Here is a 17,840-nt window from a genome sequence, read left to right as displayed (position 1 = left end):
AAAGTGATGATCAATAGGAAGTTACATACATAAGTAGCTGATACATTTTTAGAAGCTCATGAACACATATCAGTATTTACAATAATTAAAATAATTTATAAATTCTAAATAACTTTATGCCTTTGATTTATTGAATGGAAACTGAAATTTATTTTAAATAAACTTAAAAATAAAAATAAAGATTTGCTTTGGTATTTTGATTATGGTCATATTAAGTTTCACAAACATAAAAACATAAAATTTAAAATCAAATTTAATATTAATAAAAAAATAACTTTAATAATGATAAAATATAATATATCTACCTCATTAAACTATTTTGTAACTATTTGATCAAGCGATGTTTATTTTTAAAATTTATTTTTAGTTTTTAATAACTCTTAAAAATAAGCAGCAAACTAAAATGTGATTGTATTTGAAAATAAAATTATATAACTAAAATATAATTTATCGATATTTTTTCTGTAATAGAAAGATATTATAGTCAACTAAATATATGAAAAATAAATAAAACATTTCAATATTACTAATTATAAACTATGTTTAGTAAATTAAACATATATCAGTTTATGTAACTATATTATTTTATGTAATTATCTAAGAAAATGGATTAATATATAAAAATATTTCTATTACTTTGAATTTTTTTGTATTGTTTAAAATATATTTTAAAAGAAATAATATTTATTTTTCTAATATCAAAATTATCTGTGTAAATTGTTTTTAATGAAATCAAATTATATACAAATTTATATTTTTCATCTAAGAAAATATAGATATTAGAAAAGTATTTTATTACTTCAAAAGTATATTTTATGTTATTTAAAAATATGTTTAAATGTAATATTACTATTTTGTGAACTTTTCTTTTTTTATGAAATCATATTATATATACATATATTTTCGTTTTTCAAATTTTTTAACTTTATAAAAAATTTCCTTTTTATTATATGTATATGTTTTTGGAAAATTTTAAAAAGAAAACTAAAAATAGAAAAAATAATAGTACTTTAAACGTAATATTTTTAATTCATTAGGGGTATCAACTATCAGTGTAATCAACCAACGTGAGAGTTAACGTGAGAGCGACACATATAAAACTGACTTCTCAAATAATATTAAAGAGATATATATATATGTTTGTAACACATATCCATTTTCTAATTTTGTTTAAAAGTCAATTTCACATTTTGTTTTGATTCCACTTTTACCTACCCGGTTCTTATTTGATGCAACATAGATTCAAACTATGTATATACTTTGGTAGGGACGGTACCGAAGGTTTCCCTCCTGTCTACGCAAATCTGTAGGGTTCTAAGTTTTATTTGCTATTTCTGAAATAAAAATACTCATAGATGCAGAACTACTGAGCAGGTGATTAACCCACATCCACTTGTAGAGCCGGTCTTAAAATTATATGGATTAAAAAACTAAAGAAAGTATAAACCTACTAGTTAATCTATTCTTGAACTTTTTATAGAATAAATCAAAGAGTTCGAACTCTTCAACTCTTTGAAAAGTAGACTGACTCATGCAAATGAGAACAAACTAAAGAAATGAATTACTTACAAACAATTTTCTAAAAATTGCTAGGTGGTAACTAGACGCTTTATAGAGAACTAGCGACTAGGCGGATTATTCGTGGCCTAGGCGAAGCCTAGACGTTAGCAAATTATTGATTTATTTTATATTATATATATATATATGACATATTTTAGTTTTTAAGTTTAATTATAAAATTATTGTGATAAATTATCAAAATTAGATATATAAAACAGAAGAAAGTAGACAAATTTGTAGATTTGTAATAATATTCTTGCTTAATTTAATATATATATAGACAATTTTAGATCGATTTTAATCAATTTTAACCGATTTAGAACCGTTTAAACCAATTTGAATCATATAAATCGTTATAAATCAGATTTTATGAAAATCGTTTCGGATAAGACCGAGTTGTTGCCTAGGCGGGGGCCTAGGCCGCCTAACCGATTTTTAGAACCTTGCTTACAAAACAATGGCGCAAAAGAATTATTTTGAAGACTCATGTTTATTAAGTTTTTATCCAGGGCCGGGTCTAATTTTAAAAAGACTTGTACCATTTCGTTTTGACTTTTATCCACTTAGTCTTTAATATGCATTTGGATTTGTTTTTTTTTTTCGTGTCTCTTCCTTTTAATTTTATCAATAAATTAAAGGAAAATAGTAGAGTCATATAGTTTAAGGGGGTCATTTTCAATTTATGGCGGAACATGGCTTACTGCTATGTTGAGTCGCCCTGTATACAATATATAGTTAACCTTTATGGCTTTATCCTTGATTTGTGACTTCCCATAAATATAAGTGAAGTATTTTTTCCAAAGATTGAAATAAATAATGCCTACATACACAGAGTAAACAAACTATATTGTTATTTTGCTTAGGTGGACGCGGAAACAGGTTACGTCCCGGTAATATGCGTCATCGCACGATGCAAACATGAGGACATCGAGGCCGCTTGGGAGGCGTTAAAGTACGCGAAGAGGCCGAGGATATTCCTATTCATATGCACAAGTGAAATTCACATGAAATATAAGTTGAAGAAGACTAAAGACGAAGTGATCGAGATGGCGAAAAGTAGTATTAGATTCGCTAAAAGAATAGGCTTTAGTGACATCCAATTTGGTTGCGAAGATGGCGGCAGGTCAATATCTAAAAACATTTATAATATATATCAACCTATACTATTATTTGACAAGTGATTTTGCCGATTTATTATGTTTTCCATGATTTTATATATATTTGATTATTTGTCATGTTTTTATTAGTTTTTGGCATGAGTCATTAATTTATTATAATATAACTATTTCAAATTTTGTAATTAGAATTAGAATTATTCTATCTTTGACGATGATTTGTTTTTCATAATCTTAGTTAGTTTTGTTTGTCATTTTTTTATTAGTTTTTGGCTGAGTCATTAATTTAATAATTTAAATAATATAGGTATTTTTAACTTTGTATGGAGTGGTTTTTTTTGTCATGATATATGTTCTCTATGATTTTATGTATTTTTGTTTAACTTTCATGTTTTATTAGTTTTTTGGATTTAGCCATTAATTTATTATTTTAAATAATATAACTATTTCAAATTTTTTAATTAGAATTAGAATTATAATATTCTGACTTTGACCATAAATTGACATATTTCCATGATTATTTGGTTTTTATTCATGTTTTTGTTAGTTTTTGGCTGAGTCATTATTTTATAATTTAAATAATATAGTAATTTGAAACTTACTAATTAAAATTATAACTATAATTATTCTAACTTTGAAGAGTTAGGATCAATTTTTTTATTTTTACATTTTTTTTGGGATTAACCTCGAGTATCCTAGATCTTTGAAAGGGCTCAAACCAATTTTTCCATAATAATTATGATAGATCATCCATATAAATATTTGATATTATTTTATTTTTTATTTAAAAATAATTTTTTCCTTTCCCATGAAAACATATTTATCCGTTGATTTAGTATCTGGATCAGGATCAGGATCCGTGGCTTCTGAATATCAAGATTCTTGATATATGTGCAGATCTTTCTATTTATGACTATCCAGATCTGGATCTGTAAAATAATTAAATAAAAAAAATACTAAAATTCAAAATAATAAATAAATATATAGATATATATAATTTATGTATGTAATATTATAAAAGTTAAAATATAATATTATAAGTCTATTTTTTATGCATAAATATTATATATCACATGTAATTATTAATAAAAAAAAATTTTAAAAAAAAATTCTAATAATAACATATATATATAGATATTGTATAAATATTTAAGTTATGTATATAATATTATAAAGTTCAAACATAATATTATAAGATTAATTTTTTGTATAAATATTATATATCACATGTAATTATTAATAAAATAAAAAATATAATATGTTTTAAAATATGGATTTGGATCAAAATATCTGAATTTAAAAATAAAGATATTCGGATTCGACTTTGACGGATCTGAGATTTACTATCCAGATCCGAGCAATTCGGATATCCTATTTTCGGAGCGAATCGGATCCCAGATAATAAGTCCCGGCCATAAAGAAAAGGTTATACATATTATTATTTTTAGTAAAAATTTCAAATTAATTTTGAAAACACCAAATATACATCAATTAATCTGCAAATTATTTTAATTAGTGTATTTAAAATAATAAGACAAACGGCTGCGTTTTAGACCAAATCCTTTTTGGTCTAAAGGTTAAGAAGACCAATTATTATTATTTTGTTTTAAAATTATATTTATTAATGTATATCTTTAAATCATATTTCTTATTGCATATGCGAAATAGTCAATTTTTATTGTAGTTTATAGTTCAATAGTAGTAAAGATAATCTGTAAATGATATTTATTGTAATATATGTCATATTATAATAATATGTACTCTAATACAGATAACTTTGCTGTATATTTGTATTCATCTTAATATTGCATTATGATAGTTTGCCGACTCTATTATATATTTTTCATCTTACGCTGATGCGTAATAATACACAGAAACTTACCAAACTTCTCAAAAAAGACGGCACTTTTTAGTACCAAACAAATTTTCACATAAATTATTAATTAAAAATATTAAATTAAATAAAAAATAGCTACAAAAAATTAAAATGCTAATTTTAACGACGATAACGCTTCCAACGAAACCTTAAACCCTAAATTTTAAATTCTAAATCCTATACCCTAAATTATAAACCCAAATCCAAACCCCTAAACCCAAACCCTATACTCTAAACCCTAATCCTAGACCCTAAACCAAAACCCTATATCCTAAACCCTAATCCTAGACCCTAAACCCAAATTATATACCTTAAACCCAAAAAATAGACTATAAACCTAAACTCTATACCCTAAACCCAAATCTTAGACCCTAAACCTAAACCGTAAACTTTAACCCAAACCCTATAGCATCTAAGTTTGGGATTTGGGTTTAGCGTTTGGGTTTTATGTCTAGGATTTGGGTTTAGGGTATAGGTTTTGGGTTTAAGATTAACGGTTTGGGTTTAGGATTTACCGTTTGGACTTATGGTTAAAGTTTTAGGTTTAGGGTATATAATTTGGGTTTAAGGTTTACGGTTTGGGTTTAGGGTCTAGGACTTGGGTTTAGGGTCTAGGACTTGGGTTTAGGGTATAGAGTTTAGGTTTATAGTCTAGTTTTTAGGTTTAGAATTTATAGTATAGGGTTTAGAATTTAAGATTTAAGGTTTAGGTGGAAGCGTCAGCGTCGTTAAAATTAGCGTATTTATTTTTTGTAGCTATTTTTTATTTAATTTAATATTTTTTAATTAATAATCTATTTGGAAATTTGATTGGTCATAAAGAATGGAGTGAATTTAAAGGTTCACTATAGGAGGTGAACCTAAGATATGTCCCTCAAAAAAATATAACAAAGTTATGGGCTGAAGAGAAAAAAACAACACCTCTTAAAACTACAAAAAAAAAAGAAGAAAATTTTAATTTTAATAGGCGTATGTAATTATTACTTTTAGTTTATAAAAAGATGAACGTTTTCTAACAATTGCTAATAGGGATATAATATGAGATAGTTAAGACGGCCAAATTTCAAAGCTTGAAACTTAAGAATACCATATTAAAAATACTTTAAATTGATTATCACACGTGATGAAAATTTTAAATACAAAAGATCTATGTTAAATTTAAATATTGTTAGATACATACATATTAGTCCCCATAAGGTTCGGACACTTACCTAGTTTCAATATTATTTGTTTGGTTCGTTTGGTTTCACGTTGCTGGTATTTCTTTTTTGACATTCAAAATCTTCCTACCAATCTTATATGTTTACATTTGCATTTATATCTTACAAGAAGATTTATATAATTTTAAAATGAAATAGTCACTTTTTAAAACCAAAATTTTACATGCAAAAACAAACGCATAGTTAATCTGAACGTCATCTAGGTCATACATAATCTAGCAAAGTTTTTAGCTGTTGAGTTATGGTGTTTGCATGTATACTAATCATGCCAAATATAAATTTCAAAATACTAGTAATCTTATATGCTTACATTTGCATTTATATTTAGGCCATGTTCGTTTTCGTATCTCAAGTACTAATGTGTGTATGTGTGTGTGAGATTCAGATCAGACAAGGATTTTCTATGCAAGATTATGGGAGACGCAATAAATGAGGGCGTAACGACGGTGACCCTCGCGGACACGGTAGGGAACAACATCCCTCAAGAATTTGGAGAAATGGTGACCTATCTCAAAACAAACACTCCTGGAATTGATGATGTTGTCTTCAGCCTTCATTGTCACAACGACCTTGGTCTTGCTACCGCCAACACAATCTCCGTAATTAACTATTTTGTGTTAGTCTAATTAAGAAAATCTCCGTACTTAATTAACTCTTTAATTTGTGTTAGTTTAATTAAGACATTCGCTGGACAAAATATATATTCTCAAGATGACAAACATATAAAGCCTATATTAGGGTGTGTGTGCGGGAGCAAGACAAGTCGAAGTAACGATCAACGGAATAGGCGAAAGAAGTGGGAATGCTTCGCTTGAAGAGGTACCATACTCACTACCATAATAATCATCATCACCATGAATATTTATTTGGTATGTAGGTTGTACTGGCTTTGAAATGTCGTGGAGCATATGTGATGGATGGTGTTTACACAAGAATAGACACACGCCATATCATGGCTACTAGCAAGATGGTAACTTTTTATATATACACAATATGTATACAAGTAAATACAAATTTCTTTAGACCTTTAATTATAATAGTTCAGTAAAAAATATAAAGTGGTATTGAGCAGGTTCAAGAGTATACTGGCTTGTATGTTCAACCACATAAACCCATAGTAGGTACCAACTGTTTTGTTCATGAGAGCGGCATTCACCAGGTTTCGTATCTTTAACAAAATGACTAATAAAATATACATCTGAGATTGATACCAAGAATATTGTTAAAACATTTTGCAGGATGGAATTTTGAAACATCGGAGTACATATGAAATATTCTCACCAGAAGACATTGGGGCCGAAAAATCTCAAGATTCATGCATTGTTCTTGGAAAGCTTAGGTAACATGTTATTTCTTAGTTTTGCATAAGCAAGATTACATGTTTTTTGTTGAATTTATATTAACAACAATGGAAATATGCATGCAGTGGACGTCATGCTGTGAAAGATCGGCTAAGAAAGGTATCCCTTGTGATTTCTTAGTTTTTGTTCTTAATTGTTGGTTATATAATGATCACATTCATATATATATGAATTTGATCTTTATTATGTTTGTATTTATGTTAATGAACAGAATCGTTACTATGTTTACACTTATGTGTTCTTTTTTCTTTTCTCAGATAGGATATGAAATCAGTGATGAGAAGTTCAACGACATTTTCTCACGATTCAGGGAGTTAACCAAGCAGAAAAAGGTTTCTACATTCTTATGTTATATCTTCTCATGCACACATTTATGATTATTAATAGAGATAAATACGATTTAATTAGTCTATTCACACGTAGTTGATTTAAGTATGTTAATTTCTTTCAGAGGATTACGGACGCTGATCTTATTGCATTAGTGGCGTACGGTGATAAAATCGCATCAGAAAAATTAACTATTAACGGAAATGGCAGCTCTCTATTTGTATAAGATGACATTACTTTGACAAAAAAATGTAATAAGATGACACATCAAATGGGATTTGAGATGCATGTGTTCTTGTAATGAATAGAATAATAATCAGTGTTGTTGGAGAATGTTTTCTTATATGTTATTTAGTTACTTCCGCATTCTCCTGTATTAAACTGAACTACGGAATTGTATCAAAACAAAGTTGTTTGAGACCTCTCTATTCAGTGGTGGAAAAAGAAAGAACAATGTGCTGACAAAATTATGATTCTAATTTGGCTCCAAATATTTTATATATATATATAAATATCGAAACATTTCAATAATACTCTTATTTTTAATTTGAAATCTGTCAAATTTACTTTAAAATTCGCAAAATAACCGAAAATAAACAAATAAGTAAATGAAACTAATCATTATAGGAACTTTAGATTAGATATTTAAATTCTTATACTACTTAAAAGATCTATTAAATGTTTACAACTTAACTATAAACTAAAACTAGATATGGATCCGCACTGTGCGCGGAAATATTTATACTTTATGGTTTAAAATTACAATTTTATGATTTGGTAATATTTTCTAAATATTGATTCGACTCCAGATTAATTTTTTATTTTTGGTTTGGTTCCGGTTTGATTGTAGATTTTGGTTTTCGGTTCAAGAAATATAGTAATATTTTGATTATTTATGAATTTGGGTTTAGTTGAGGTTATGTTATTTTGATTTTTTGTTTGTCAAATTAATTTTTAATTTTTTATATAATATTTATATATATTTGACTCTATATAATATTTTATTAAATATATATAAAATTGATTGGTGTTATAATTTGTGTTGTACATATTCGTCTGTAGTGAATCTTGTTTACTTTTTAATATTTTAATTTGACTTTGATCTTATTTTAATTTATTTTCGTTAAATTTAAAATATACATCAGGCAAGTCTTCAGGATCCTCATGTCGATATACATCATGCATGTCCTCAGAAAAATGACTCCAAAGACAACATGCAATGTGTTGATCACTGAAAATAGATGAAGCAAGATAAAATCATATAATACACGTTTAAGAAGATATCAATAATTCTTAAAAAAAAGTTTCAACTTACTTTGTATCGGTCAATGTAAGTTCCGGCTTCTTTTTTTCTTTCCCAATTACTTGGACAACCTGAAGATCGCCAATATCAGTGGCACGGCCAATATCATCTAAAACCTTAAAACGAAATAGTAATTAATGTAAATCAAAGCTGATAAAAATATTATGAAAACGCTAACGTGTATTTCCAACTAATTTTTTTGAATCAAGGCTTCCATTCATGATTGCTTGTAAAGGAGTCAACGTCAAGAAATCATCATCGATTTTCAGTTCGGAATTGGTGACATTGGAATTTCCTGTGATGGACATCTTGTATTTCTGGTTCGTTGGTCGGTACTTTCCGTTAGCTGGAGTTACTAAGAAATTTTAAATAAACCTCCATTGGCCAACCTGGAGATTCTTCACACGAGGAAAGAAGTTCCTCTTGTAGGTATAATGTAACTTAACACCCTACATTAAAAAATAATCAAAATCGGTTTAGACATTTTACAATAGAACTTTTAGAATAACAAAACCGTGTAACCATTAATACACTTACTGTCTTATCCGGAAGAATGAAATCAAAAGAGTCTCCACCAGAATAAGATGAGTGTTGAGTCCATGAGTGAAGAACTCTGATTTCAACTTTCCAAGTATCTTTAAATGGCTTGACATCGTTCAATGTCGGACTGCGTTCGGAGTAACCATAGCCATGAGTCTTTTACTTTATGATTGTGAGGTGAAGAAAGAGTAGGGCATGGAAGCATATTTATAGTGATTAGATAGTAAGTATATGTATAATGAAGATCTTTAGGCATATTCTGATTTCAGTAGTTTGTTGAATCAGTTACTTAGTTAAGATATGAAATCAGAATGTAGTTGTGATGGTGATTAATAGCAAGCTCGAAATATAAGGAAAGTTGTTTTTCAGCATTAAAATATTTCATTTAAAAATCAGATTAAGGAAAATTAATTAAAAAAAATATTAAGTTGTTTGAAGATATTATTATGGAAGATGCATTAGTGTAGATTTGATCAAATCTATTATTCATATGATTTGAATAATAGATATGTAATCTGAATGTAGTTGGGCAGGTGGTAAACATCGAGGTTGGAATATAAGAAAATTTGTTTGATGATTTAATAATTTACTAGATTTTGACCCGCGCTGATTTTGACCCGCGCTTAAAAAGTGCGGATTTATTTTTGAAATTAAATAAATTCTTCTTATATAACTTCTATATAAGATAATGTATAGGTTTGGGTACATTTACCGGGTGCACTGAACCATATCAAACTAAAAAACCAAAATTAAGCTGAATTTCATAAATAATCGAGCATATCCTATATTTTTGGAACCGAAAAAATAGAAACCGATTAAAATATAAATTATATACCTACAAATATTAATTATATTTAACTTCTAAATAACCAAATATCCTGAAAATACTATTTATAAATAAACTTATGCAAAAAAATAATAATGACTTGAATGTTTTTATTCAAATAATTAATTAAAATTATTTATCCTATATTTTTTCCAAACAACCTAAACTACCCGATTTAAAGAGCAAGATTTATTACATTTGTGAAAATTCAATAAAACGTATCATATGCATTGTTAGAATTTGTAAAGTATATTAACATGTTCTATTTAAACCAGTTTTCTTTTACTAATTACATTTAAATCTCTAACCCGTTTAGACCCATTTGATATTTATTTATGGTAAGATTAATCATTTAGTTCGTATATAAGAATGTAAGATCAAACCTTAATAATTTATTGCATGTAATTAATTAAATTAAAGTTTCATATTTGAATAGTTAACGATAATGCTTTTAGTTTTCAATTCACGTAAATAAAAAAAATTGTTATACATCAGAGGATTCTCCATTACAACCTATATTAAAAATAATTAAACCATTAAAAATTTATATTATTAGTGGAACTATATGTGGTAATAATCACGTCATGTGTAAATATGTTTGATTAATCTGTCATATATTCTAGGAAATTTCTTGTTAGAATAGTTATTATATAATAGATTATGGTAGAATATCTTTCTCATATCATAATTGTAAGATCATAATAAATTAGCGTTAAAAAAAGTTATGGGAGAATAATAAATGAGTTCATTTAAATTATCTAAAGCATTTATATAGTTAGAGAAATATAAAGTAAGACCAAAAAAATAGTTAAGTCTAATGAAAGGGTCCAACAACCTTTTTTTAAATGAAAAAATATACATTGTACACTATTTATATATGCTAAAAACATTAAATAGGATTAAAGTATAAAAATACTATTAATTAAAACATCAATATAACTATATTATATAGGACAACACATTATGTTATTTACCCAGTTTAATGTTATTTAATATAAGACAACACATTAATTATGATATTTAATATGAAAAAAGTATATATAATGTGTTAGAGGGTAAATGCTCCATGACATGTAAGGTCAAAAGAGCAACAACATATATAACTCCAGTAATAATTGTATTTACCAACTTAATAAATATAATATATACGAAGATATCTGGAATCATAACAGCATGGATCCCATATTTTGAAAATATACATTATATTTACATAGTTAATTAAATAGTGTAATAAATAAAAATAATTGGTTGTGTTTTGTGTATAATAAAGGTTAAGTAGTAGTGAAAGGGTCCAACAATTTTTTTATAAGTAGATTTTTTTTCAAAATGTTATGGTCAGTCACTTTTGATAATGTATAGAGATGGTATAAGGTATAATCTTTTCAAGTAATTGACACCTCTTATTTTTGATATAAGAGGAGAAGACATGTAATGAAACATAGATGACTGCATTCTAAATTCTCCATTGTTAAAGAAAAGCTTTTAAAACTAAGATGTAAATATGAGACATTGAAGGAGGATTTAAATATGTACCGTGTACTACAACTAAATATAATATTATGTGTATAAGGTATATTATAATCCTAAAATATAATGTCAACAAAGAAAAAGCAAGGATATAGGATGAGGTATAAAATTATCGGGTGCCAAAAGACGTGAGCTTAGTAAACAAACATATTGACATATTGTTAGAGTAATTTATGGTGACTATTGTTACCTGAAATATAGGGCAGGCCATAATATAATAGATTAGTTAAATGAAAGGGTCCGCACAACTTTTATAAGTAGATTTATCAAGACTGCTTCCCTTTTAATAGAATACTAGATTTTGACCCGCGCTTCAAAAGCGCGGGTTTTTTTCCGATTAAGAATATTGTTTGATATGAATTATTATTTTGGTTTTGATGTTTTGAAGTATATTATTAAGTTATAAAGTGTTATTATATCGAAAAAGTAAAAGAATTTTAGTTTAAAATTATATAATTTATCAAATAGTTTATTTTAGATTTTATATGTGTATTCTTATGTTACAACGTCATCGTTGTATTTTGTGTGTATTTTTAAGAGTTATATCTGTTGAGTTGATGAGACAAAAAAATTTAATTGGTAGATTTTGGGCTAATCTAATAGTATATATATTGTAGAATTTTTAATAGTTTTAGCAGTGTTTTTATACCCGAACCAAACCTACAGTCTCAGAAGTAAATCAGGTGATTCATATAAATATGGTCTGAATTTTGTTAAAACCTTATATATAAAAATCTGATAAAAGTCGGTAAAAACGTAAAAACTATCATTAACCCGCTATCCAATATTGGTTGACCCGATAAAATCCCATATAAATTGGATGGTATATTTTCAAAACTCAATTCAAAATTTTGAATCAAGTTTTGAAGCACGGGGTTAATACTTTTTCAAAAGAGAAAAATCTTATTTAACTTAGGTATTCCAAACCTAGTGAAGAGTTTATACCAATCTCAATGTGTTTAGTATATAATATATGATTGAATAACCCGCGGAAACCTGCAAGCTTGAAACTCAAATAATATAAATATTAATTCTGAACCTAATTATATTTGTAAATTTATTTTGTTATTTAAATTGAATTACAGAAGTGGACTTGTATTTGAGCATCTTTTATACTAAACATTATTTGTTGCCCAAAAAAAAAAGACTAATCATTATTTTGGATTTTAGTAATTGTGCTTCATAAGTAAAAATCAAGTCAACTTATTTTTTATAAAAAAAAGAGAGAATATGGAGCAATATTTTCAAAATTATTTGTATTTTTTAATTTTTCATAATGTAGTTTAAGTGGTTGTATCTGAATTATAGTAAAATCTCAATTAAATAAGTTGGCCCGAGGATAATTTTTTAACTAACTTCATATGCATTTTTTCAAATTTATTCAGTACTTATATGTTAATATCATTTTTTATGAACTCAGAATAATATAATATACTACTAAGTTTGATCGGTTCTATAGTAAAACATGATTTTGTGATAATTATTTATCATACTTCATTAACTCATTTTTTAAAAATACATGTATTACTTACCAGACTATTTTAATTCAAATGACATGTTTTATTTAATGGTGATATGCACCATACCATTCATTTTATATAGATATGAATTTAAGAATTAAAATAAACATTATATAATATAAATATGGTCACTTACACAATAGATTAGTCTATTGACCCACGAGTTTATATATTATTGCATCAAAAAATGTTGGTTAGTAAATCGTATATGGGATATCAATAAATAAATGGAGAAATTTATAATCAAGGGGTGAGATTTATAGAAGGTAATATAATAGTTACCATAAATATAGGAGTGACACACTTATAATATCTAAAGAAAATCAAAGAAATATATGAAAATATTTTGTTAGGAGAAATTTAAGTAGGACTATGAAATTATTAACTCTTAGAAAATAGTCCAAACAACTTTGTATAAGTAGATTTTTCAAGACTGCTTTCCTTTTAATAGAATAGATATTTTTTAATAAAATAGATTTAAGGAAAAGTAACAAGAAAGTATGTTGTTCTTGGTGGATTTTTTGTTTGCAATACACGTAATTTTGGTGGAAACAAAAGAGTAATCTTATATACCTATATGAATTGTATGATGTGATACGATAAACAAATAAAAACTTATGTAATGTAAAGGTGAATCTAATCTAATATTCATATGATTCAAGCTTAATGCAGGTGCAGTTAGTGTTCTGAAATATGAGGAAACAAAAGAGTAATCTTATATACATGTATGAATTGTATGCTGTGATCTGGTAAACCAAAAAAAAAACTTATGTAATGCAAAAGGTGAACCTAATCTAATATGTATATGACTCGAGCTTAGATGCATGTGCAGTTAGTGTTCTGAAAGATTTGTATGGCCAAAATATGAATGGATTTTGATATGTTGCAAATGAAGTTAGTGATATGGCAAACACGGTTTTGTTTACAAACATGATGTCCATATAGAATAAGTATTGAAGACACATTATAAAAGGAGTAGTGTATTGATTAGTATAAGAGCAATTCAGTTTTGTATGTTCTAGTTCTATTAAGAGAACCAAACGTATTTTTAATATGACATTGGTTATGTTTAATTAACCGACGTCGGTTTTAAGTTTAAGTAGGTAGGTTCTATTTATAAGGTAGTGTGATATATTGTAGTAATATTTATGAAATGGTCCAAAATTTAATAACTTTAGATAGTAGATAAAAGTAAAACCCTAAGCTAATAATAGATTAGATATAGAAAAAAAAACACATGAAAATAGTCATATCCACTCAAAAGTTTCAGATATTTTGAATCCATATAAAACCCATATGCGTATCTGAATACTGTTAAGCTGAACATTAATTATATGAGAAATATCCTAAGATAACATTAAAAAAGTTTTAGTCACAAAAATAGACCACAATGAAGAAAATGATCAAAATGTTTCATTAAAGAGGTAAATACAATTATACTTCTAGGGTTAACTAATTCAAACCTTAGGGTTTAGAGTTAAGGGGTAGAGATTTGGGATTGAGTTTAAAATTCTATAAAATAAAAAATAAATATTTGAAAATAAAAATTTTAAAAATAGTTTCAAAAAGTATTTTCGAATTACAAAAAGAAAATTTGAAGAAAAAAAAATAAAATAAAAAAATTTTGAAAAACAAATTCAGAAAAATAAAAATTTATAAAAAAACTCGAATTTAAAAACGTATAATCTAAAACTAAAAAAAAAAAAAATTTACTTTTTATTTTATTTTTTTTATTATTTTTTTTATCTAGGATATTGGTTTCATTTTATCTATTAAATGAAACATTTTGGTCATTTTTCTCTTTATGGTCTATTTTTGTGATCAAAACTTAAAAATTGTCTAGCCAGAAGAACTGCCCCTAATATATTGAAGTAAATTCTCCAACCGTTTTCCAGGAAACTATTGAGTAAACTGTACAACGAGGGAAAGAAGAAACACGAACTCAGTAGATGAATGGACGATGTAAGTTTTGCAAAGTGGAGAATAAACCCTGAACCAAAAATCCCCTCTTTTTGTCGTAAAACAAAAAAATTATTTCTAAGGAAGAGATGGAATCTTCTATATAGAAGACATTTAGAGTTCTGTCTCTTTGTCAAAAATGTCCCAGCCATCTTCCAGGAGCTCCTTACGTTCGTCTTTTCGCTCCTCAACCAAAGCTTTTGGGCTCTTGTTGCTGCTTGAGGCTTCAGGTGTTTCATAAGATAGCTCAAGAGGCTTCTCAAGCAATAAGCTCTTCATGGATGATCCAGAAGAAGCCAGTTTACAACTCGTCTGGCTTGAGGTGACTGATTGGCTCAACGGCACTCTGTTGTCGAATTTCTCTTTCAAGATTCGGATGTCCTGACAGATCACAGAGATTTCTCCTCTGTTCAAGGAAGAACCAAATTAACAAAGACAAGTTCAAATAAATTAGCAGACAAAATATATATATCAACAGAGATCTATGGGTATGAATATTAATTTATACATGGCAGTTAAAAGTCTCAAGTAGGACTTACTGTAAGGAGTCAACAATCCGACCACGATCCATAAGGAACTCTCGCAGCTGCAGACATGTTGACAAAACATGTTAAGAATTTATGACTTCAAAATCATGCATTGGAAGTGAGTGATGTTACCTTGGAGTTTTCCTCTGCATCCTTTTGTAGAAGCTTAGATTCTTGGACAACTTTCTCCATGATCGCTTCTTGTTCAGCAAGTGCCTTCCGTGCATAACCTTCTTTTTCTTGCTTTTCTTGCTCAGTTGCATTTTTAATCTCCAGAGCTGCCGCTAGTCTCATTTCGAGGACTCCACGCATCTAGAAATCAGAAAGAAACACAACCAGCTAAGTCATACAGTGTGAAAACAGTATAAATCAATAGTGTATAGCATTATGATGTTGAGCAAATCATCTAAAGCATGTGGCATGCTCAGACCTCATCAAGAAGAGACAATGACTTGTCTCGTTCTTCTGATAAGTTGAGCAAGCGGTTTTCACGCTCGTTTACTTCAGTGGTCAAAATTGACTTCTCCCCATAAACTTGTCCAGCATCCTGTTGACAGCAAAAATGTTTAGTTCCCCATTAAAATTCTAACACGTAGTAGCAAATAATCAGTAAAAGGAAGTCACCATGTCATTTCCCTCCTTGGCATGTGCCAGAATCTTCTTAAGATCCTCGACCTTTTGAAGGGTATCAAAGCCTCCTCTAGCAGCATCTTCCTTCACCTTCTCTGCATCCTTCTCTTGAATTTCAACTTCTCTCATCAGATTCATAATAGATTCCATCACAGTGAACAAGGTTCTCTGCAACATTACAAAAAAAAAAAAAAAAAACTACATTAGAGAGAATGTCTTGAAGGAAACACTGATACATAATAACTCCAAAAACAAAATAGTTAGCACACCTTGTTACTTTTGGCATCTTCAATGATCTGTTGAAGGTGATCAATCTTGCATCCCTGGGTAACAATAGAGCTAAAAGCACCATCCAGCTCTGCATCACTGTTTTCAGCAGTCAAGGAAGCCTCTCTTACATCATCTGAACGAGATGGTTTCTGTGTGACTTGACTTGAATCAGCGCTTGTGCTTAGCTCTGCTTGATCACTACCTTCACAAAGGGGGTCTGAGGAAACCACTCTAGACTCATCCGATGGGCTGATAATTGCTTTACTCTGAATATGAAGATCACCATTTGTCAACTCCGTTTGATGGTCAGTATCAGGAGCCAGAGGGGTAGTACGTGAAGAAGAAGAAGAAGAACCATTGGGCATAGCAATATCTACTACAACCATTTCATCAGCATGTTACAAGTGTACAAAAGAGAGAGAGAGAACAAGTAGAAGTACCACCTTTGTTTCCTGGTGGGTGTAGAGAAATATGAGGCAAATAAGGGTAAAACTTAGGAGCAATCTCTGAAATAACCACAGCTGCAGCCTCATCAGCATCTTTAGGGTGCTCAATAGCAACAGCTTTTAAGATCCTTGAATCAATCTAATCAGATTTAGAAAAAGAGAGGCCTAAGTTGGTTTCAGAAAACACACACCGAACTAAAAGAATATGGAACGATGATCAATCATCGCTTGGCGTATAAGGAATTATATACACATCTTTGTTACCATTACAAACAAGACAGGCAACAAACACGATCACGAACTCCACAACATGTCAAAAAGGTGATTAAAAATAAATAAAATAGAGCTTTTTTACCTGTGGAAACAATTCCTTGAGAGATCGATAAACCATTTGGTAACCCATTATGAAAATCAATCTGCAAAAAAATTAAAATAAATAAATGCTACATAATTGGTTCAACAAATACTAAAAATGAGTAAAATTTCTGCGTTTAAAATCAACGCCGAGCACTAAAAGCAAAACCCTAATTTCAATCAAAACAGGGGAGAGAAAGAGAAAGAGAAAGAGAGAGAGAAAGAGAAAGAGAAAGAGATGAGAGTGCAATCAAAAGCAAGCAACCTACTAAATACCACATAGCGATGATCACGTTCCTGGGAGGAATTGAAACAATTACGCAATATTAATTTATTCGGAAAGGAAACAGAAGATCACACGACGGACCTTCTCTAATAGTCCGTTGAGGAGATTTTGACAGAGCAAAGGGACTCGTAATTCGTAAAAGCCGTAATTTAGTTTTACTCTTTTTTCTCTTTTTTTCTTTTTCTTTTTAGAA

At 28.2% G+C, this 17,840-nt stretch overlaps 1 protein-coding gene and 2 long non-coding RNA genes across 11 annotated transcripts; 1 reads left to right on the top strand and 2 right to left on the bottom strand.

Moving 5' to 3' along the window:
- Window positions 1-1,026: 1,026 nt before the first annotated feature.
- LOC103868184 lies at window positions 1,027-10,516 on the top strand. The gene is made up of 2 exons (XR_004455555.1): window positions 1,027-7,231; window positions 7,390-10,516. It is a non-coding gene; the product is annotated as an uncharacterized LOC103868184 (long non-coding RNA).
- On the bottom strand, window positions 3,458-14,748 carry LOC117132075. Its single transcript, XR_004455556.1, has 2 exons — window positions 8,775-14,748; window positions 3,458-8,690 (listed from the first exon to the last, which is right to left on the bottom strand). It is a non-coding gene; the product is annotated as an uncharacterized LOC117132075 (long non-coding RNA).
- Window positions 14,749-15,015: 267 nt separating this feature from the next.
- On the bottom strand, window positions 15,016-17,840 carry LOC103868185 (ELKS/Rab6-interacting/CAST family member 1). Of its 9 annotated transcripts, none has more exons than XM_009146285.3 (9): window positions 17,729-17,840; window positions 17,363-17,423; window positions 17,005-17,146; window positions 16,561-16,937; window positions 16,286-16,459; window positions 16,092-16,208; window positions 15,794-15,973; window positions 15,674-15,720; window positions 15,016-15,540 (listed from the first exon to the last, which is right to left on the bottom strand). In XM_009146285.3, the coding sequence occupies exons 2-9, from the start codon at window positions 17,408-17,410 to the stop codon at window positions 15,249-15,251; spliced, it is 1,377 nt and encodes a 458-aa protein (XP_009144533.1). In that variant the 5' UTR covers window positions 17,411-17,423; window positions 17,729-17,840; the 3' UTR covers window positions 15,016-15,248. The 9 variants fall into 9 exon arrangements, with proteins under 9 accessions (XP_009144533.1, XP_033141499.1, XP_009144536.1 ...); XM_033285608.1 differs by having other exon boundaries at window positions 16,561-16,934; window positions 17,729-17,839; XM_009146288.3 differs by having other exon boundaries at window positions 17,638-17,813.

This window comes from Brassica rapa, chromosome A02, assembly GCF_000309985.2.
Source record: "Brassica rapa cultivar Chiifu-401-42 chromosome A02, CAAS_Brap_v3.01, whole genome shotgun sequence".
In the NCBI taxonomy this organism is placed as follows: Eukaryota; Viridiplantae; Streptophyta; class Magnoliopsida; order Brassicales; family Brassicaceae; genus Brassica; species Brassica rapa.
Note: the sequence above shows the minus strand (reverse complement) of the source record. Positions and strands in the feature narration are given on the sequence as shown.